General features: G+C 39.0%; 1 protein-coding gene across 1 annotated transcript in view; it reads left to right on the plus strand.

The window, feature by feature from the left end:
* Window positions 1-545: 545 nt before the first annotated feature.
* The window catches only part of LOC106666644 (zinc finger SWIM domain-containing protein 5-like), a 29,746-nt gene continuing 9,052 nt past the window's right edge, over window positions 546-21,239 (plus strand). Inside the window, exons 1-8 of the mRNA XM_024226261.1 lie at window positions 546-603; window positions 5,372-5,486; window positions 19,651-19,778; window positions 19,849-19,992; window positions 20,071-20,219; window positions 20,481-20,631; window positions 20,717-20,868; window positions 20,932-21,077. Coding sequence (XP_024082029.1) covers window positions 546-603; window positions 5,372-5,486; window positions 19,651-19,778; window positions 19,849-19,992; window positions 20,071-20,219; window positions 20,481-20,631; window positions 20,717-20,868; window positions 20,932-21,077 — 1,043 coding nt within the window. The remainder of the gene's footprint in view (window positions 604-5,371; window positions 5,487-19,650; window positions 19,779-19,848; window positions 19,993-20,070; window positions 20,220-20,480; window positions 20,632-20,716; window positions 20,869-20,931; window positions 21,078-21,239) is intronic.

Raw genomic sequence — 21,239 nt, forward strand, 5'->3', positions numbered from 1 at the left:
AAACGATGATAAATCTTTTCCTTTCTCTCAGAATCCTCGTGAAATCATCTTAAATTTACAATATCGGCAGAAAAAGTGCCAAAAGAGGTTTGCTTTTTATTGAAGTATTAACGCGATAATAATACCACTATTATTATAATTGTCAAAGCGAATTAAATTTAACTCTAGTACTTAAATTGCGCTTATGCGAAATTTAACCAAAGGTATTTCCGCTTTGGAAGTTTCTTCCAGTTGATATAATGCAGAAAGTGGACGTTAAGTGAAAATCAGGAAAATTAACTTACTGGGAAACTTCTCTCGTTGTTTGTTAATTATTAGCAGTGGAGTGAAAAAGGAAAATTATTAAACTTCTAAAATTATCGAGGACCGCGGTGGAAATTCTCTACATCAACACATTTGTCTAATGTGGTAGAAAATCATCTGAGCTTTTGGTCTTTTTGCCATTCTCAGCGATTACAGAACGTACAGTCGAAGCAGGACAGAGTGCCAAAAACTAAAGGACCACTTTAGTACATACCGCCTACAATTTGGTACAATTTAAACCGATGTTTACCCCACCCTCAGTTACTTGCACCCTCGACGGCAGTCAACCTCCGGACTCAGGTGATTGATCTCACTGTCGAATTGAACACCGTACTGCATTGAGAACTCAGAACCATCAACTGCTTCTGATCTCGTGTTTCCTAATTTCCTCTACATCTGGTAGATTCCTGATTCTTCTCCCTCTCTCTCAGGCTGACGGTCACCGGTACTGGCCAGTCTTATATCCTTATAACTCAGCCAGGAGCGGCGTCGGCTTGCAAACGATGGGTGGTCGTCGGAGAGACTGGGAACCGGGTATTCGCTGACGAGGTGTGTACACGACCTAGGATGGCGTGGACTCCTTGTTTCTGCAGACTAGGCTGTGAATATGATCTAGGATGGCGTGTACACGGGGTCTTCGCTTACGAGGCTGTGTACATGTCCTAGGTTGGCGTAGACTCCAGGTCCACGTATATGATCGAGGATGGCGCCGTCCCCCAGGTTCTAACAGGCGAGGCTGTGTACATGATCTTGGATGGCGTAGACTGTGTCATCGGGCATTAATCTCCAGGTGGTTAGAACTTGTGTACGATGGATTGTAAAGAAAGCATGTTTCATAGTGAAATCTTTTATTGTTACTGGTTTGTCATATGTTTTGATTAAAGTGGACCGGTATGGTTAGTGATGCTAACATCGATTATTATGTGTAAGATTTTGGTTGCCTTGTACAGTCCGAGGTCCACATTCGTGCCATAAGAGCAGTGTCTTTTTCTGATTTGTCATAGTCAACTGTTACAATGTTCGGGGTGGAGTGGGGGGAATTATGGTTACGAAGGTTCGCTAATACTTTGCCAAATTTAAGAAGCAGTGGAATTTAATATGAAAATCTGTGGTTCTGAGAATGGATGCGACCATTGATATGGAAGTTGATCTAGGATATTAGAATTCAATAGATCAACATTAACTTAACAAGGGGTTATTTCTTTGTAGGTAAGTTTGTTGATGAGGAGGGCTATAAAATTTAAAATTGCGTCGATCGTCTTCGTTAATCTTTTGAACTCACCGCAGACCTACTGAAGTGGATGGTAAATGAAATATCATCATTCCGCGAGGACATGAGAGATGAAGTAAATTGCTCCGAAGTAATTACCAAATATAAAGAGCCGCACTCATCAGACCATAAATTCAAGAGCCGCCAGTAGGCCCCTTCAGCAGAACTGTGCACAGGTGGCAGCGGGCGGGGGTGGGTTCCCTGCTCAACGGGGGCGGGGGTGTTGCTCGTTTCTCGCACACTCTTTTTTTTCGTATTTTCCACCCTCCGGGGTGCTCAACAAGTATCATAAGGGTAGGCCCTTGACGTGATCTGTATCTATGGGGGAAAACTTTTTTTTTTTTTTCAAGGGCAGTTAAATTCAAGAGGAGAGGTTTATCGGGGCCCAAATTAGCGTAAGGGCCCGTAATATCCGAGGCTCGAGAATTTCGTCTTTATTACGAATGTTGTTCTGTTCGACTTGTAAATTGTACGTAAAAGCTTTTGCCATCACATCAAGTAGGTAAGATTTTTTGTTCACATTTTTGTCATTCTGGACAAAACCGAACCCATATCTTTTCAAAATTCACCAGAGCTTCAATTGATCGACTAATCTGACAAGCAACGGCAGTACGAAGGAATCAGGACGTTTCGAAGACCTCCGACGTTTGATTAACCTATTAACTTTAATCTACTGAATATCAAGGTCAAAATTAAACCACCAACTCGATTCTACAAATCAATCAATGGAAAGAAGATAGCATACAAAATTGATCGAAACAAGTCTTGAAACATTCAATGAACGCTCATCAATGTGTTGCTACTCTATATTTCATAAAGTAGTTCCTCTTTTAAGCAGTAATACCTGTGTCGATAATAATATAAATTGATCGGCGTCTGCGAAAATTTGTACGGTAAAGTTGGATTTAGGACTTGTTGACTCGGGGGACTTTTTCAGGAAGAAAGAACGAAATTGGCAGCTTGTGAGGCCTCTGAACCTTTAACCCTTCATGACCTAATGTTGTCTTATAGCAAGACCAACATTAGCAATTTGGTTTAAAAGTTGGCGGAAAAGTTTAGTGTTGGAGATTTAGATTGGCGCCAAAAAAATCAGTGTTGCCAATACACTGGCAGAAACATGGCAGGAAACAACACGGCGCCCGCCCTAAACTCGCGGGATTTCTAGTTAACCTTAAAAATTTCTAAAGTCGGCATTGCTCTGAAGCAACTTAAGGCAAGACAGGGTTAAATTTATAAACCGGATGTGAAAAGTGTCATGTTTGGCAAATATAACAATCTACAAGAGTCGGTGGTCGGGTGAAGAGCCATTGTTGGAGATGGATTATTCCAAGATGGAGATTTTAGATTGGCGCTAATAAAATCAGTGTTGCCAATACACTGCAGAAACAGGGCAGGAACAACACGGCGCCCGCCCTAAACTCACGGGATTTCCTGCTAACCTTACGCAAAATCGCTAAAGTTGGCTAATAATTATAATAATATATATATATATAATAATAATTATTATTATTATTATAGATAGATTATCATTAAGAAGATGGAGATTTTAGATTTGCGTTAAAAAATTAGTGTGCTAATTCACGGGATGAAGCTTTGAAGAAAAAAAAAAAAAAAAAACTGCCCCCGCCTTAAAACCATGGAATTAGCTAAGCTATAGGAAATTTACTGAATTTGGTGTTGAGGCAATGTTGGGCACGAAAGAGTCAATAAGTTGATGTGTACGTCCAAAGGAGTCTCAGAAATGGCCTTGCGTCAAACAGGCTTCTGTTTTTCCGTCTACCGGCTACAAACCCAACCGAATAATTGAAAGGTGTTTTAAAAACCAATTAGCCAACTATCGGCCGTCAAAAGATCAATTAACAAGATCAAACGAGGCGGAAGAAACATTCTCGAGAAAATTGGCCAAAAGCGATTGTTTATTAAGTCAGTCCAGAGAAGAAACTTGACTGCATGTGAAATGATATTGAAAGATTACTGTAAAGGTGTAAGTTGGACTGGGGAGAATCGTGGATCGATTACAATTGAAATTCGCTATCGTGGCCGTTGCCAATTAAGGACAATGCCTAGATCCGACAAGATTTGTACAGTATTCCACTCCTCCAAGACGTTTTTACAATAGTGGCCATTTACAATATATTTACTCCTAATGTAAATTCGTCTGCGAAATTTCTCGGTTTATCGTTGGAATTATGATGATATGTGAACTTTTCCCTGATAATGGTACTTGTGTTATATTGCTTCGATGTGGTTTTCGCTTAGCGTTACGAACGGCCATATCTCCTTGGGTTTATAGTTTCTATATCTCCATAACGTTAACATAAAATTATCACATTTTATCAGATAAGTGCGTAACACAGTCTTAGACTCACGGCTCTCCCCCGACATACTCAGTCAACTTAAATATATTCAAGGTCTCAAAAATCACATTGTGACGTAAAAATGAAGTTCGGCTAATTTCAATTTCTAAGTTTGTCTTTTGAAAAATTCACTTTGTACATGTCGAATAAAAACATCACCTAACTGTTCGGGGAATAAAGCGGAGAAAGATGGACTGAAATAAAAGAGTCAGAGAGAAGAAGATAAAACATTATAAGAGCGTGAGATGGAGAGTAATAGGAGAAAGAAAGCGTGTCCGATAAAGAGAGGGGGAAGACAGAGAGATAGAGAGAAAGATTGAATAGGCAAAGAGATAATGAAAGTTTGTCAGAGTTGTGAGGAGGGACAGAGAGAAACAGACAGTCAGCGAGAGGGCGAGATAGAAAGAATGATAGGAAATGAAATATATCGAATAAGTGTGGGGGATATACAAACGTGGAGTATGATATATCAGGGGGAGAGAGAGAGAGAGAGAGAGAGAGAGAGAGAGAGAGAGAGAGCGAGAGAGAGAGAGAACCAAACAGACAATCCGGGACAGGGCGCGACATAAAGAATGAAAAGAAGTGAAAAACATTGAATGAGCATAAAGGAGAAACTTAGTGAGTGATAGATGAGAGGGAGAGAGAGAGAAAGAGTGAGAACGAGAAACCCCACATCCGTCTCCAACTCTAACTCAAGCAACCCTAACTTAACTTTACGTGTCCCTATCTCTACGTATCGCAACCTTCCTAGCCTAACTTTATTCGTCCCTAACCCTACGTATCCTAACCTAAATTTACTCTACCCTACTTCAATGTAACCCATTCCTAACCTAACCAAACCCTACTTATCCTGACCTACCTAACCATTCCTAACAAACCTAACCGTAATTAGAAAGAGGTCGATGACGACGATGTTGATGATGATGGAGAAGCGGGGATTTTTGTTCCCGAAGCACTGCAGCTTTCTGGCTTATTGTACTTTCCGATTTCCTTAGTTTAGTCAATCGACTCGGATCATTCTGTTAAGAAGTACTAGGTCATTGACTGTCGTTGCTAAACCGAGCGTTGATGGTGAGAGAGATGGTCTGACTATCTGTCTCTCTCTCTCTATATATATATAAAGAGAGAGAGACAGACGGACAGAGACAAAGGCAGAGAGCAAATGAAAGAGTTTGAACGATAGTTGAGAAAAAGAACAAGGTGTGTCGACGCGTGTGTGAGGGAGTAATAAAAAGTAAGGAAGATGCATACATCAAAATATAGCAGAACCTAGATTTACATAGAAAAACTGCAGCTAGACACGCAATTAAAGTGTAGCTTACGCTGAACATATTTTGCGGCGAACACTGGGCGATGTTAAACACTCCTGCAAAAATTATTGTTGAATATATTTATTGTAGATATGGGTACGTTGTGTCTAACTCTGGTTCTTGTTTTGCAGGCTTTCACCTGAGTGGGGTTGTATCCAACTGCCGGACACCGCTGACATCCTCGCCGCCACCGCCGTACAACCCTGAGCCGGACAAAAAGTTCAAAGTCTCCGTGAGCTTCGACAGGTAATGTCCTTCGTTTTAAAACGGGCATTCCATCGGATCTGTTCCGCCAGATGTCGACCGGGGTTTTATGAGAGTCAATTGGCCTCAGCCGGTGAAATTTGTATTCCGCCTGGGTAATAGTCGCGTTATAAAACGTGCAATTACCTTAAATCAGTTTGTGATGGATTTGACAGGGGCGTAGGAATGGATTCCCTCTCTTGAAAGAAAAAAAAAGAAACGGCAAAAGTGCAATACGTATCCTGATGATTTTATTGTTATACGTGACCGACGTAGAAGATCACGCTTGGAAATTCCATTGGTTGTTTCGCTTAATAACTTTAGGTCCAAGGTTGTACAACTTTTGAACGCCCGATCGAACAAATAATCCAGCGAGAAATATGGTTTCAGCTTGGGACCAGCGACTAGTCTGAGAAAGTCACCGTCATGAAATACTAGATTGTACTGGAGGAGGAAAATATTTGCAATAAATTATAAATAAAACTGAATCTGTGTTTCAACGTAATTTAACAATTATGCATCCTTTTATTTAGATGAAAACCATGTGTTTAAACAATTTGTAGATAAGATGGATGTGCAAAAGGTGTCGGTTCACTTCCAAAGGAAATTACTTTGAGTTGTCGGGGAACCAAATACGCACAGCCCACGAGTTCCCCTCAAAGAGCGATTTACCCAGTCCAATCTGAACAAATGGTACAAAAACACGAATATAGCCAGGAACACACCCGATGCTACCCGACGCCTTGCCACGTTTTGGTGGGTGCACACGTCTCGTACAATCCACAGCGTTTATCACAATAATCACTATCACAATCCCAACGCATCTTTTGTTCTTAATGCACTATTTTGAGCAAAACCTTGTAATAAATTATTAGTTAAATTTTATGAGCACAACCATCTAATAAATTCTTTGTTAAACTTAATTGTTTTAAATAAAGTTACTCCTAACCATCATAATTAAACAATGTTTAGAAAAACTTATGCATTTTTTATCTCGTTTAATTTGGTTTACATTAAAATAACATTAAAATTACATGTACTTAATTTGAAATAAACTACAAAAAATATGAGTGTCCTGTTCTGATGCTACCCGACATTACAAAATGTTGTAATGTTACGAGCAAAACTATGAAATAAATTGTTAATTAAATTTTATGAACAAAACCGTGTAATAAATTGTTACAATTTTAGTATATGTACCGCCGAAGCGAGTACAATAAATTGTTAGTTAAATTCATTATGTCAAAAAATCGTATTCAGGTGTTTTGATTAATTTTCTACTAAACCATTAAAATTAATTAATTTGGTTTCTATTAAAATAAGTATGTTGTAATTAATATAACGACAATAATACATGTAGTTTGAATAAAAATATGAGCGTCCGGTTCTTTTGTCTTCGACTCTACTCGATGCGATCCGACGAAAATCTGGACAGTGGGGATCGCAGAGGTTAGCGTGGCATAGCATCGGGTAAATGTGCACGGGAGTAGTGCAACCTTATGGAAAATCGGAGTTTGGATTTGCGTCGAGTAGCATCGGGTAGCGTCGCAAGGCGTAGCATCGGGTAAGTGTGTTCCTGGCTTATAGCTAACATTTCAGATAGCCATCAAGCACTAAGCAAACATCATTGATACTAGTGCTAAATTGTAGAACTAAACTAAATGGATTAAGTGTGCATATTAAAATCACCCTCTGCTGGGTGGGTCCCAGAACATGTGGGAGTAGAGAAAGCAACGAGAGAGAAAGAGTTTTAAAAAAAGTCTGACAATGTTAGTGAGAGGGAGGGGGTGGATTGAAAAAGAGACAGGGAGCGGTAGAGAGAACGAGATAGAAAGAATGAAAAGAAATTAAAGATATTGAATGGGCCTAAAGGGGATATGCAAACTTAGTGAGTGATATATGAGAGCGAGGGAGAGAAAGAAAGGAGAGATAGGCAGAGAGAGAGAGAGAGAGAGAGAGAGAGAGAGAGAGAGAGAGAGAGAATGAGATAGGTAGAATGAAAGATATTGAATGAGCCTAAAGGGGAAATGCAAACTTTGTACTATTTTAGAGTTTGCAAACCGACTATTTACACGATAAATATCAAATTGTGAAACTTATTCCAGGAACTTCTAAAAATAGCAGTCTTGGTGTACCTCAGGGGGCGTTATTCGGCCCTTTCCTTTTCAAAATACTTATTAATGATATTTCTCTTTCTTTTTGCTCAGTTAATTTCTTCATCTTCGCTAATGAAGGCCTATACTGCTATAAATTCCATTCTGCAAAGATCTTTAAACCATTTTGTAGAGTGGTATTCAAGCGACAGCAGGGAACTAAATGTAAATAAGTGCAGTTATTAGTTAGAGTCATAGACGTAGCGTTGTCTATTAAAATCACACCATACAAAACATCCAATTGGACAGGCAAACAACCATTAAAGACCTGGGAATCACTTATTCTAACGACATGACATTTAACTTTCATTGCACTTTAATAATTAATAGTGCTAATCAAATTTTAAGTTTCATTCATAGAATTACAAAAAAATTGAAGATACAGAAACAAAGATTGATTGATAATGGTCCCGTTTTAGAATACTTACATTTGGAATATACAGGGATTAAATGGACGCCCTCTTCCAAAGGTGACAGAAGTCTGGAAATATTCAGTCCCGTGCTGTTAAATTTATTTCCTCGAGGAGTGCGGACTGAACTCGTATATTAACTACTCTTCCCTCTGCACTAACTTCAAGTTGGGCTCAACAACTCGATCGACGAACCGGATATTCTCTCTATGTTCCGGTTAAGGAGTCCTCATCTTAAACAACACACTGCAGACTGAGTGGACATCTGAAGAAGATTGCTATAATACAACACGGTACGTGCAGATTCTGCATAGAAACAGAAGAGACACCAACCTGCTAACTATGGCGCCAAATTGCTCGCAGAAGGAAGTGTTTTGGGATGTATAAAGTAACCGTAGAAGAAATTCAACCACTGAAACCAGGACTACTATCAAATTCCTTAATGAACTGGGACTCACCGTATCCTATATAAGTACAGAACAGTGTATGCAAATAGTTCCTAAAGGGTGCAAGTATGATACACCGGAATGATCTACATCTAAGTGCTTTTGAAATTTAACAATGTAGTTTAATTTTCACTCTATCCGAGTGGACCATATGAAGGCCCACATCAACATCAAAATAGTATTTTTTCCATGTTGATAAGCAACATCAATCCGTTGTGTTTTAAGGCAAGGTACCGTTTCTTCACAGTACATTTGGTTTTTGTTAAAAAAATTGGGAAAAATCTTCAGACATGTTAATGAGTGTTGGTATAAAAACAGCATGTTGAAAAAAAAAAAAAAAAAAAAAAAAAAACACGGCTAGATTGATCAGATTAACAACTTTGTCACAAACAGGGGCATGTTTTTCAATTTCCCTCGTGCTTATTCACGCTATGAGATTTTGTTTTTGTCTCGCCGCCATTTAAAAGCTGTGAAACCACCCGCCGGCCGGACATTACATTAAAAAGGATTTTTTATTAGACATTTTATACACTTATAACGGGATCGAGTCGAATAACTAAATCCGAGGAACACTGAGATAAAATTCCAGTATCAACGACAACCCTAATATTTTTGACACCGAAAAGTGATGGTCGCTCGGTATAACGGAAAAGGTTGATAAGCCACAATGTCATCCTTGCCCTTCCGAATGTTGTAAACATTTCAAGGAGAATCTACCCACTACCTTACTTCTAGTTGATCAGTGGTCAGTCATTGTCGTAACAAAAAGACAGTACTATGCAAAAAGATTCATCACACGAGCAGACAAAAGTAACGCCACCGTATTTTACACAAAATCAGACTACATCCACAACTCAGTCATTTTGGTGGCCCTGAAAAGGGCTTGTGTTTTGGATGGAGCCGTTGGTTGATGTCCATGGACCGATGTTGATGAGCCGTTGGTGGATGTAGCGGAGTGAGTAGAGTCGGTAGGGACTCGTGCAGCAGGCAGCTGGCTTCCGTTGGCTGTATGGAAGGCGAGAGTTGAATACTACGTAAGTACCCTTTTGCTGTCGTAAATGGTGCTGATGGCTGGCTCCATTATTGATTACTGAGACCTCGTCGACGAGTATGAAATAAGCCCCCTGCTTATCTACAGGATTCCCGTAACCTCATTGACTGAAGAGTGGAACGAGACGGTTGTTGAAGCAGTGGTAACTTCAACAAGATCAAAGACACAATTAACAAATCCCCTTTAATCACAAAGCCGAAAGAAACATTCAAACTGACAGTACTCCCAAAAATACACAAACAAAACATAGAGACGAGTCATAAACAAACCAGCCCTTGCATAAAAACTTGTTACGACCAATGCCGTGGAAGAAAAAAAATAATCATTTTAAAAAATTATTGAAACGTTAATAAAATAAATTTAAGAAAATTCTAAATTAAAATAAATTACGGGAGAGGTTCATAAGGGCCTTACCACCCTCCTTCAGATGCAGGCTGCAGGAAGCGTAGGGAGCTCGGGCCCGATTCCGCTGACTTCGCCGCAGAATATCCGATGATTTCTGGTGGAAGAGATCGATGTAGAAGCACAGAGGGTTTATTATTAATACGGGAGAAAAAAGCATGAGAAAAGAGAGACGTGAGGACCTTTCTAGCATAGGAGTAAAACAGGACTGGGTTTGCAAGGAGCGTGGGAGTAGGATTAGGGATTACAATAATCCAAAACAAAGTATATTTAAAAATGAGATGGCTAGCGCCAACACTTGTCAAACACAGTACAACATTACCCAAAAGATACCTCAAAGTATAGAGATAAGGTTAAAAGAGGCGGCCACAAGGACTTCTGCACTTCGACCTGAGTAGATTTATTGTTTTTTTTTTTTTTTTTTTTTTTTTTTTTTTTTTTTTTTTTTTTTTTTAACACGGCCAGTTTCAGATTGTTGATTAATCTCCAAATCGTTGCCAGCGGCTCCTTAGTGTAGAATCTTGCTTGCGGCTTTTCCTCTCCTATTTGCAAACATCTGCACCTGCACAGACCTTCACAAAAGCATGAAATGTGTTCTGCGGTCTCCTCCTCTTCCTGGCAGTGTCTGCACAGTGTTTCTTCTGTTGTACTCCCATCCAGTGCCTTCTTAGGTGGCATGCCCTGTCAGGAGTCCAGCCAGAATAAGTGTTGCGGATGCCCTTCTATAAATCTCCTCGCGTGCCTCATACCTGGGGTATTGTTCCACCAGAATTTAGACTCGTTAAGGATCCATTTTTGGATGTGTTCTTTTTTTGTGGCGAGATGCTGGGCCAGAGTAGGGTCTGTCATATTGGCTCGTTTTTTGGCCAACATGTCCACTTTCTCATTGCCTCTGTGTCTGTAAACACACCTCAAACTAAACGACACACTGAAAACCAAAGAGGTGCATATTAAAACTACCACTAAGCTAATAAATAACAAACCTACGTTTATCAATTCCATAAAGGAAACGATGGGCGTAGTTTCTTGACAAAGAATACGCACGATTTATTTGAAATCAAAGCTGGCGTACCGCAAGGTAATATCCTAGGCCCCGTGCTGTATTTGTTGAATACAAATAACCTTGCACTGATGGAAAACAAAACCGTAACATTTGTCGATGACACGGCTGCCCTATATATATTATGCAGGGTGGGCGACCAAGACCCGAGGGGTTAAAAGCCTAGGTAGGCCCATACCCCATCCCTAAAAGGACCGGGACTTGGTCGGCTCACGAGTCCTGCATAAACCTCTTGGACCTGTTTACAAACCCCAAGATTTTGGACCATTTTATCTTGGGGAGTGATTTGTCAATATCCTCTCCTTCAAAAGTTTCAAATCTATCCCTGGCATACCTATCACATTCTGCGAGGTAGTGTCGAGCCGTTTCCTCTTTTATTTCACAGAAGCGGCAAAAGGGGTCTGGTAGGATACCCATTATGAAGAAGTGTCTTCTCAAGGGGCAATGGCCCGTTAGACTGCCCTCTCAGTCGAATTTTCTATTTTATTTGTACTCTATACATATTCATACATATTACAAATGTGATCAAAAAAACTTTTTTTTCACACGGTCACAACCCACTTTCCACACAAACGCCAGCGCCGCACCCGGAGGACAAATGCCACGACAGCCAATGCTGGCACTCCGTGTGAGGGATTTAGGGGCAAGGAGGTCTCGAGGCCATCGTCGTTTAAGGCGACGTGGCGTGTTCTCAGATTGGTAATGTGCAGAGAGGGATCAAGTAGTCGGATGAGGATGGAACGAGAGGTTGGTGTGAAACTTTTGGAATCAGGAACGGATCAATTCGTTGACAAAAGGAATATTGAGGTCGTTGTGGATAGTGAGGTTAGCGACGTAATAGCGAAAAATGTACTCGCGCATTCACGAACCGACTGCAAAGGTCACTCAACAGCGTCCTTAACTCGACAAATGGAAGGTAGAAAATTAGCAGACAGATCAATTTCTTCATTTGTAAAGTAGTACCATCACAGATTTCTGTTAAATAGACATGACTGTAGATGCCAATTAAACGTTAAATTGGAAAGCGCATATCGAAAACATAAGGAAAGGATTTTCTTCAAATACCGTCAACTTTATTGGTTGTTGGGAAGGAATTTCCGGCTATCAATACAATATTGAGTGCGTGTATTTATTAGTGTGAGTGGTGAAGGGTGATGGTGAGTTATAGCGTTACCATCTCCCCTCTGTTTATGTCGATGGAGGAATATTGCGAAGTCCACCAACTATGAGTTCACTGTATATAGGTTGTGTGTCTGTATTATAGAAGTTAGTTTTATTATAGAACGACGATCCCCTGAGCATCTGATTTAAGAGGAATACTAGCGACCCAATTACATAACCGGGTAGGTGAAATCCCCTGAGATATAGATCCTAGGGTCAGAACATCGAGGAGTGTCAACCGTCCACAAATGTCCAAATACAAAATAAAATAATGATTTATAATCACATATTAAAACGTACATGATATACAATTTTGGGATGTGCCAAATGAAGCGATACAATCATAATTCAACGGTTCCAAAATACAGTTCTACGAACTATGGTAAATGCTTTTTGGTGTATTCGTAATACACATACAGAGGAATCTGAACATCCAGTACGCTGTCTGGTTATAAGCCACTCGAACACCGACGCCCAGCCGCCTGCAACGTAGTCAGCACATAGAAAGACGATTGAAGAGGACAACGCCATTTTGAGTTAGTTCTGTAAAAAGTTACGAGGTGAAATCGATTAGATAAGCTGTGACACAAAAGAGTGGGCCAAAGTGTATTTATTATGTTGACTCTAGATCGTCAGTATGATCGCCGTGGCAAAAATTCCATTCACTGTCATGAATGGAAAGGGAAAACAAAGGATCCAAGGTCTCATTCAACCGGCTACAAGTCTACATATCAAATTTTCCGTTTTGAAAAAATCATATTTTACATAAAACCACCAGTTTCGATTAATATGACAATGCATAAACGTCATTGCCCTCGTTCAAATCGACCCCAGGTCGCAAGCGAATTTTTATTAGCCGGTCTGTGGCAGGTCCGTCTCGCCGATAAACGTACCATCTGGCTTGAAGAATGGAGCAGGTGTAACAATACAACCCGATGGGGGTTAGGTTTTAGATCATGGGACTATTAACGAGACCTCTCGAGACCGTTGAACCTTCTAGCTTATTGCGGCGGAAATTACAGCCGGACATTCTTCCAGGGTGATTCGGTGTGGAGTGGGGTTTGAGGTATCGTCGTGGTGCCGTCTGTGTATCAAGTGAATCTTTTTGTTTCTCTGTATCAAGTCACAAAATTACATATGAGGAAGACTAAAAATTATTCTTAAACACAAATAGAGCTTATTTCTTATTATCATAGTCTTCATCGAAACGTTTATTGAGATATTAATTATTAAAGTGAAAATATTGTTTTATAAACTCGATGTTGTGAAAATTCGTACTTCATTCATCTTAAACCAAGTTTTTCACACGAAATGCCAGCTTTTACGATTTTATACATTCATCTAAGATTAAGAAGTTTCCTGTTTCCTACCAGCGTGTTTACAGATCATAACAAGCAATTATTAATCATTTTTCTGTTTTATTGATTACCTCCCTAATTTATTACATCTTACGCACTCTTTAGAGTACCTTCAAACATGAACATACGCGAATTTTATGCTATGTACTTTTATGAAGTTAAACTTGTTCTTGGGGAAGGGAGTGCGTCGAAAGAATCCTCAAACTTTACTGTGCAAGAATACCGTAGTCACACTGTCAAACGATTCTCTACACAACTCAGGCGCAGCATCGTTTCAACACTTATGTAACGTCGGAAAAGTACCTCATGATCTCACGGCAGCAGCAGTTGAAGCTCCGAGAGACGTCTTTCGTTGCTTGCTAGGCAAAAACCGAGCATTTTCTCGAAAGAATAACGATGAAAAATGGATTGTGTGCGACAATCGGGCAGGTCAGTGGTTAAATGTCAACGAAAGGCCAGCACACATGCTAAAACCGTATGGCTGGAGACATTCAATATAAGTTCTGAAATTGGCCAAAAAACCTATCAAAAAACAGCCTGCATTGCTAAATCGGAAAAGTACTTCTACACCACCGCCAGTCCTCCTAACCTAAGGGATACTTAGCTGGACTACGAAGTTCTTTCGCACCCTAACTTATTCTGTAGGCTTGTCTCCAACAGCTTTTTACCTATTTTGGTGTTCACAACAATTTCATACAACACCAATATGACACCACAAGAATAGCACCACAAGATGACCCAATTAAAAGTTGAAACGTCAGCAAAAAAAATGAAAAAAAGTGTTTTTCTAAACTACCCCATTCTTGACCGCTCCTCAAAAATCGAACAAATTATTATAAATATTGTTCGGTAAGAATGCGCAACAGAAGGGGAACATAAGTCTAGGATGACAGTGGTCACGTGAAGGTTCGCTATGGTTCCCTTCTTGCTCTTGCTGAATAAGTTTATAAACCAATTATATTTGGAATTTTCATGTCTAATCTATATTCTTCTAATCTATTTCCTCCCTCCCAACGCGCTATTTACAGAATGATTAGGTTAGGTATGGTAGAGTAGGCTAGATTAGTAATGGTTAGGTTAGGAATAATCATTAGGTTACGTGGGGTTAGGGAATGGTTAGGTTAGGAATGATCATTAGGTTACGTGGGGTTAGGGTTAGGTTAGGTAGTGGGGGGTTAGGCTAGGGACGGTTAAGTTACATGATACATTGTTTGAAGGGCGTTTCCTTACGCACCTATCATTATTCTCAGGACTTTTCTCTAAAAGATTCTAATACTTTTAGGAACAATTTCATTAAAAGAAAAATCTTTGAAAATGATTTATAGGTCTAAAAAGCGTTTTTTTTTCGTATGACCATTTTTCCAACTTGATTCCACGTTATTGGGGAGTATTTATCGTTTGGGCTGGGTTAAGTAGTTCACGCGAGGAACGTTTTAGATTAGGTTCGGTAGTGTTAGGGGCGGGTGAAATTACTTATACTAAGAGCGAGTTATACAATAAAAGTCAGAAGTCTCCCTTTTTATTAAGGAGCCTTTGCCATGAAAACTGAATTTCATGTAGTCCCATAGTTTATTTAGCCATTATCCTAAAACCTAGTTTTGTACCTAAATTAAGAGGGCTTATTGTTAGCCCTTTTGTATCATTATAGGGTGAGGTACATTAATTATATCCATCTCTAACCACACTAAAAAGACATTAACAGAGCCAAGTCTAATTCAAATACATCAGTATTCACGCAACCTGTGCTAATCGCACACAAGACACACTGCGGTCTGAGGCATGTTAACCGATTTGCAAGTGTGTTATCTTGTAAACTATTTTAACGCTAGGTTTTGCGTTACTTACTGCGTGCTAGCAGCCGCATATAATATTACCTCATAAGGGGGTCTCAGAATCCTCTGATCATCTCTTCATCAGAGTATGGGTGTTAACGAGTTAGAAGAGAAGGATTAGTCAATGTGGCCTCGGGGTCCGAAAACTCATTCAAAATTAACCCCCAAAAAAGACAGGTCACTCACTTCCGTCCGTTGCGGTTCGTAGCTGGCAGGAGAAGGGTCAGCCTTCGTGTTGATGCGTGATGCGTATCGGTCCGGTGGGCGCTGCTGCTTACATATCGCGTGTTGCTCGTTAAATATACATATATAAAAAAGGAAAATGGGATACCGGAAAGAGGGCACATGTAGGAAGTCTCTTCTTAATGGAATAGTGATACTCCAAACAAAGGAAAGAGCCGTTCGCCCTCAAACGAACTGCATTAAGAACAACAAGCGACTTCCTCAGAATTGACATCAACAGCTCACTTGTACAAAAACCCTGACTTGTACAACTACAGATCGGATGTGTTTGATGTAGTAGTTCATAAACTCACATCATAATTTTCCCAGAAGGTACAAGATGTTTGTAATAAGTAATAACGTATACAGACTTTTTTTTTCGAAACCTTTTATTTTGTGTCATTAACAATTGAAAAGTCATCCCCCCCTTGGGATATTAAAATAGATTTTTAGCATAATTCCCCATCCACCCCAATCACTTTCTCTCTTCTCTTAATTTCCACCCGGTCTTCCATTTTTTGTTCAGCTGCTTTAACTTTTACAATAGTCATTTAAAGTATCGTTCAGTCAAAGATTTAGGCCATTTTTTCCGGGCGGAAAGGCTAAAAGAAGCCCCGACTTCGTTACACTCTGGCGTTTCACGAGACTCAAGAGATCCCTGATGGAACGCTATACTTTAATATTCATGACAGTAAAACCTAGCGACTGAAAAGTTTCTTTCTCTTTTTGATGAAGGACTAGAGTGGATTGTTGTGAGTTACCCTCACTGGAGAATGGAGTTCTTCAGCATCGCTTTTACCAGATACTTGTCCTCTTCTATATCCACTACATTTTCAAAACATTTCGAGACTTATGTGAACTTAAGGATGTTTTAAAAACACGTTTTTAATCAAAAACCTAACTTGCTCGTTTAAAAGGGATTTAATGAGTTTTTAATTTTTTAAAAATGAACAAATTGCATATATTTGATCTGGAGTTAGCAGCGCTCCTCGTGTTGACCAAATATAGTAGGTTAAAGTAGGAATAGTTAGGATAAGTTGTGTTAGGTTAGGGCTAGTGGTTAGGAATTGTTAGGATAACTATGATTATAGTTAGGTAGGATTAGGAATACTTGGGTTAAGTAGGATTAGAGTTGGGGTAAATTAGAAATGGTTAGGATAAGGTGGGTTAGGGTTAGGTTAGGGCAAGTGGTTAGGAATGGTTAGGATAACTATGATTGCGGTTAGGTAGGATTTGAGTTAGGTTAGATTAGAAAGGTTGAGGATAACTAGGGTTACAGTTAGGTCAGGTTAGGGCTAGTGATTAGGATTAGTTAGCTGTTTGAAATAACTAGGATTAGAGTTAAGTTAGATTAAAAAGGGTTAGGATAACTAGGGTTAGTGTCAGGTTATGTTAGGAAAAGCAATGTGAGAATTAGGTTTGGTTAGGATAACCAAACCTACTGCCCCAGAAGTAGAATTAGACTAGGTTAGGAAAAGCAAGATTAGAGTAAAGTTAGGTTAGGAATGGCTAGAATAAGATTAGTTCGAGTTAGGTTAGGCCAGGATGATCTTGCTGTTTACTCTCCAAATGTGTTGACATTCTCAAATGTTTACAAAATAACGACACATCATGGCCTTAGCTCGTCTTACAACGTATTGAAAACTTTGGTCCAAACCGACCGAGCCTTCTTTTTTTGGTCCTAACTTGCAGCAGTTGGAGTTAGGGATGTAAACCAGCTCCAACCAACATCAATGCCCTTTTATAAATTAGGGACATGGTTTCTTTATGATCTCTTCTGGCCTTTGACTCTAAGGCTCTCTAATGTAGCTTTCCTAAGGAGCTTATTATCGGGGTTCAACTCGGCCGCTTCTCCCACATCTAGGAAGGCAGACTAGGATGCAATGGACGGGTTTCCACTTGTACTCGCTTTTTGAGTGGCAAGTTTTCGTTATTTGAGTGGTTGCCCGACTCGACCGACATCTCTTCTAGCCTAATTCGTCCGGGGACCGATTTTCCACGGAATTCCCACGTTTTAAGTTTCTGTACTCGGCTAAATTTGATTTACGACTCATTAAAATTCCTGTCTAACAGGAGGGCTGCCCCAGAATCGATTTAAAAAAAAACTAATGAAAACGGCGTTTGTAAGCTTCGAGAGTCCTGTAAAAGTATTTAATTAGATGTTAAAAGACTTTTTTCAGCTTAAATTGTAAAGCTCTGTAAAAATATATGCGAACTGTTAGCCAATGAATTTATTTTTTAGTGGTAACTCACGCCTGATGAAAGGTCGAGCTTTTTTCAAAGGACTCCTTGACATTTTTGATACATTGAATTCTAATTAAAATTATAGAAAAACTTAATTTATCCTTACAAAACAACGAGCAAATAATTAAATAGAGCATAGAAAACTGACGCGGGGCTTTTTAATTGTTAATCTCCCTGACGGGTTGAAAGAAAAATTTGAATTGCCCCCTTGTGCAATTTCTTTATTTTCTCTCTCCTCTTCCTCTCTCTCTCTCTCTATCTCTCTCTCCTCTCTCTCTTTCACTCTCACTCTCCTCCCCCTCTCACCCTCTCTCTCCTCACCCTCTCTCTCCTCCCACTCTCACTCCTCCCCATCTCTCTCCGCCCTCTCTCTCTCCGCCCCCTCTCACCGCCCCCTCACACCCTCTCTCTCCTCCCCCTCTCTCTCCGCCCCCTCTCACTCTCTCTCTCCACCCCCTCTCACTCCTCCCCATCTCTCTCCGCCCCCTCTCACCCTCTCTCTCCTCCCTCTCTCTCACTCTCTCTCCTTCTCCTCTCTATCTCTATCTATCTCCTCTCTCTCGTCTCTTTTTCTATGTATTATCCATTTCTATCTCTATGTCACTCGCGTACTCTCTCTTACTCCCTTTTTATCCTTCTTCTCTTTTTCTTTATCATGCTTTTTCTATATATTCTCTAACTCCATCTCTCACTCACTATTAAAAATGAACAAAAAGCATTTTAAAAAAATTGAAAAATTCAACATTGGTTATTAACTGTGTTTATTGTTTATTTTCTATGACATACATAAACACATTGTGTTTTGTTTGATTTTTACGTTGGATATTTCTTTCTTTTTGTTCTTTTTTATGACCTTAAAGTCGGGATTTTACAATTTCTGGATTGTTTTTCCTTTTTTTTTCTTTTTTGTGTGTGTTTAATGTAGATATTATGTCCATTTTTTTCTGCTTTGGTTGTTTGCTTTTCTTATTGTCTCGTTTTTAAGCGTTTTGTTTTATTTTTCTTTATTTTTGTGATTTTTATAACGTTATATTCGGGTTTGACAACGTCCGTATTGTTGTTCTTTTTTTTCTTTTTGTGTGTGTGTGTGTGTGTGTGTACTTAATGTAGATATTTTGCCCATTTTTGTGTTTTGGTTGTTCGCTAGGTTTATTGTCTCTTTTTTATGTGTTTGTTTCATTTTTCTTTTCTTTTTTTTGTGCTTTTTTATAAAGTTAAAGTTGTGCAATAAATTTTGTCCGGGACAAAAAGTTGAATTTAACTAGATTAACCCCATGCCCCATTTTCACACCGTCACCACATTTTCCCCATTTACATTCTGCATTTTAGTTGGATGTAATTAAAGAAAAGGGTATGTAGCTATTAAACTTATTAAACAATGAAGTTGTTACGAAATTTACTAAGTTGTACCATGTATTTTTCCAATAAGGTAGTAAATTTAGTTGTTTTTACATATTGTAAATTTAACAGTTTTTAAAAAAGTTAGTGTTTGTTTTTTTAACAGAAATTAAATTAAAAGTTCTACTAGAAGCATGACTTCCTAAAGAAAATTTACAGATCTGAAAAATGAATAGTTCAAGAGTTATGAGTAGATTTATGACGAAATCGTTAATAGTTGAAAAACTTAGAAAGTTAAATATCTGCAAAAGGGTTGAGAATCAGTTCATACGAACTTTTTTTGTTGCATTTGAGGTGTAGAATCACCTGACAAACTTTGTCATACGACTAGCAAACAGCCCTTGTATAAGAGTGAAAAGTTCAAATTGTTCTCAATAAATGTTTAAACTTAATTATGCTATTTTTAATACTTTTTCTTATCCTGTTCCAGATGTAAAATAACATCTGTAACGTGCAGCTGTGAGCTGAAGGATATTTTCTGGTGTGAACATGTCGTTGCACTCACATTATATAGAATTCGCAATGCCGATAGTGTCAGACTTCGAGTGCCAATATCTGGTAAAATATATTCTCTAATTTCCTTTTCTTCTATGTTCTTGAAACGATTTAACAATTAACGTTCTCTCAGAAACTCTGCTACAGATGGACAGACAACAACTACAAAAATTTGTACAATATCTCATATCGGAACATCACACAGAGGTGTTGCCAACGGCCCAAAAACTCGCCGATGAGATTTTGCAGCAAAAATCATCTATAAATCAAATCCCGGGTAAGTATTCGTGTATTCCATGAAACGTCTGAAGAATAGGTGACAAGTAAAAATGATTTAACGGAATTTTTTCTTTAGGTGCCCCAGATCCAACTGCTGGTGCCAGTGCTGACGATGAACACACGTGGCACTTAGATGAAGAGCAAGTATGTGAACAAGTCAAGTCTTACTTGTCGCAAGGGAGCTACTATAATGCAAATAAACAGCTTGACTCACTATTTGCCAAAGTATGTTCTCATATTTAAATTTGAAAAAAGTAAACCTAATTTATAAATTAATTTTTCTTTTTGTGTAAGGTCTTGGTTGAGATGAAAAAAGTGAATCCACGACTTTCGGCTCGAATCCCGCTCGTGACCCTAACTTTTTCATCTCAACCAAGACCTTACATAAAAAGAATTAATTGAAAGAAGAAATCTGGTCAATTAGACCGCTAAACAAAAATAGACTAATTTATTTTATTTATTTATTTTTTTTTTTTTTGGTTGTAGGTGCGAGAAATGTTGAGAGCTCGAGATTCAAACGGTCCAAGGATGCTTACATTAATAACAGAGCAATTCCTTTCAGATCCAAGATTATTCCTTTGGAAATCGCAGGGTACACCAATGACAGATAAATGCCGTCAACTTTGGGATCAATTAGGTAATAATTGTATATCTATTTTTAATCTTTTGTCAATATGTTTAACACTCCGGTTGTGAAATTGATTATTTATCATTATCTTCAGGCGCACTGTGGGTGTGTATTGTATTAAATTCCAACAGCCTCCAAGCTGAGAAATTACACTGGAAGCACCTGTTAGAAAAATGGTCTCGGAGTGAATTGTGCCCTTTAGAAGACCCAGATTATCGAGAACCACCACCTCAAAGAAGAAACGATGTAATTAAATAATAATTTAAAAAAAAAAAGCCTGTGCCATTAATGCTGTTAACTTTAACACAGATAATTGGCGGAGGCTACATTTCGTCTGACAGCAGTGATGATGAAGATGATCCGCAAAGGTTTATGGACTCGAATCGACGGAGGCCTTGGGTCCAATCTTCTCATAAATCAAATCTGACCCCTCAAGTTAGGACTATCTTTCATAGGTAAATATTACAAATTAACAGTAACCATTGGATTAGATTTGTAAAGTGTTTTATGCCACCTTTAGTGAGATCAAAATGCCTACACATTGTTAGTAGGGAATGCTTATGGTGGGGGGATGTTAATAGTGCGAACTGATCCTATGTGGAAATCACACAATTTTA

The sequence above is a fragment of the Cimex lectularius genome, unplaced genomic scaffold, assembly GCF_000648675.2.
Source record: "Cimex lectularius strain Harlan isolate CLEC.00 unplaced genomic scaffold, Clec_2.1 scaffold117, whole genome shotgun sequence".
NCBI classification, from domain to species: domain Eukaryota; kingdom Metazoa; phylum Arthropoda; class Insecta; order Hemiptera; family Cimicidae; genus Cimex; species Cimex lectularius.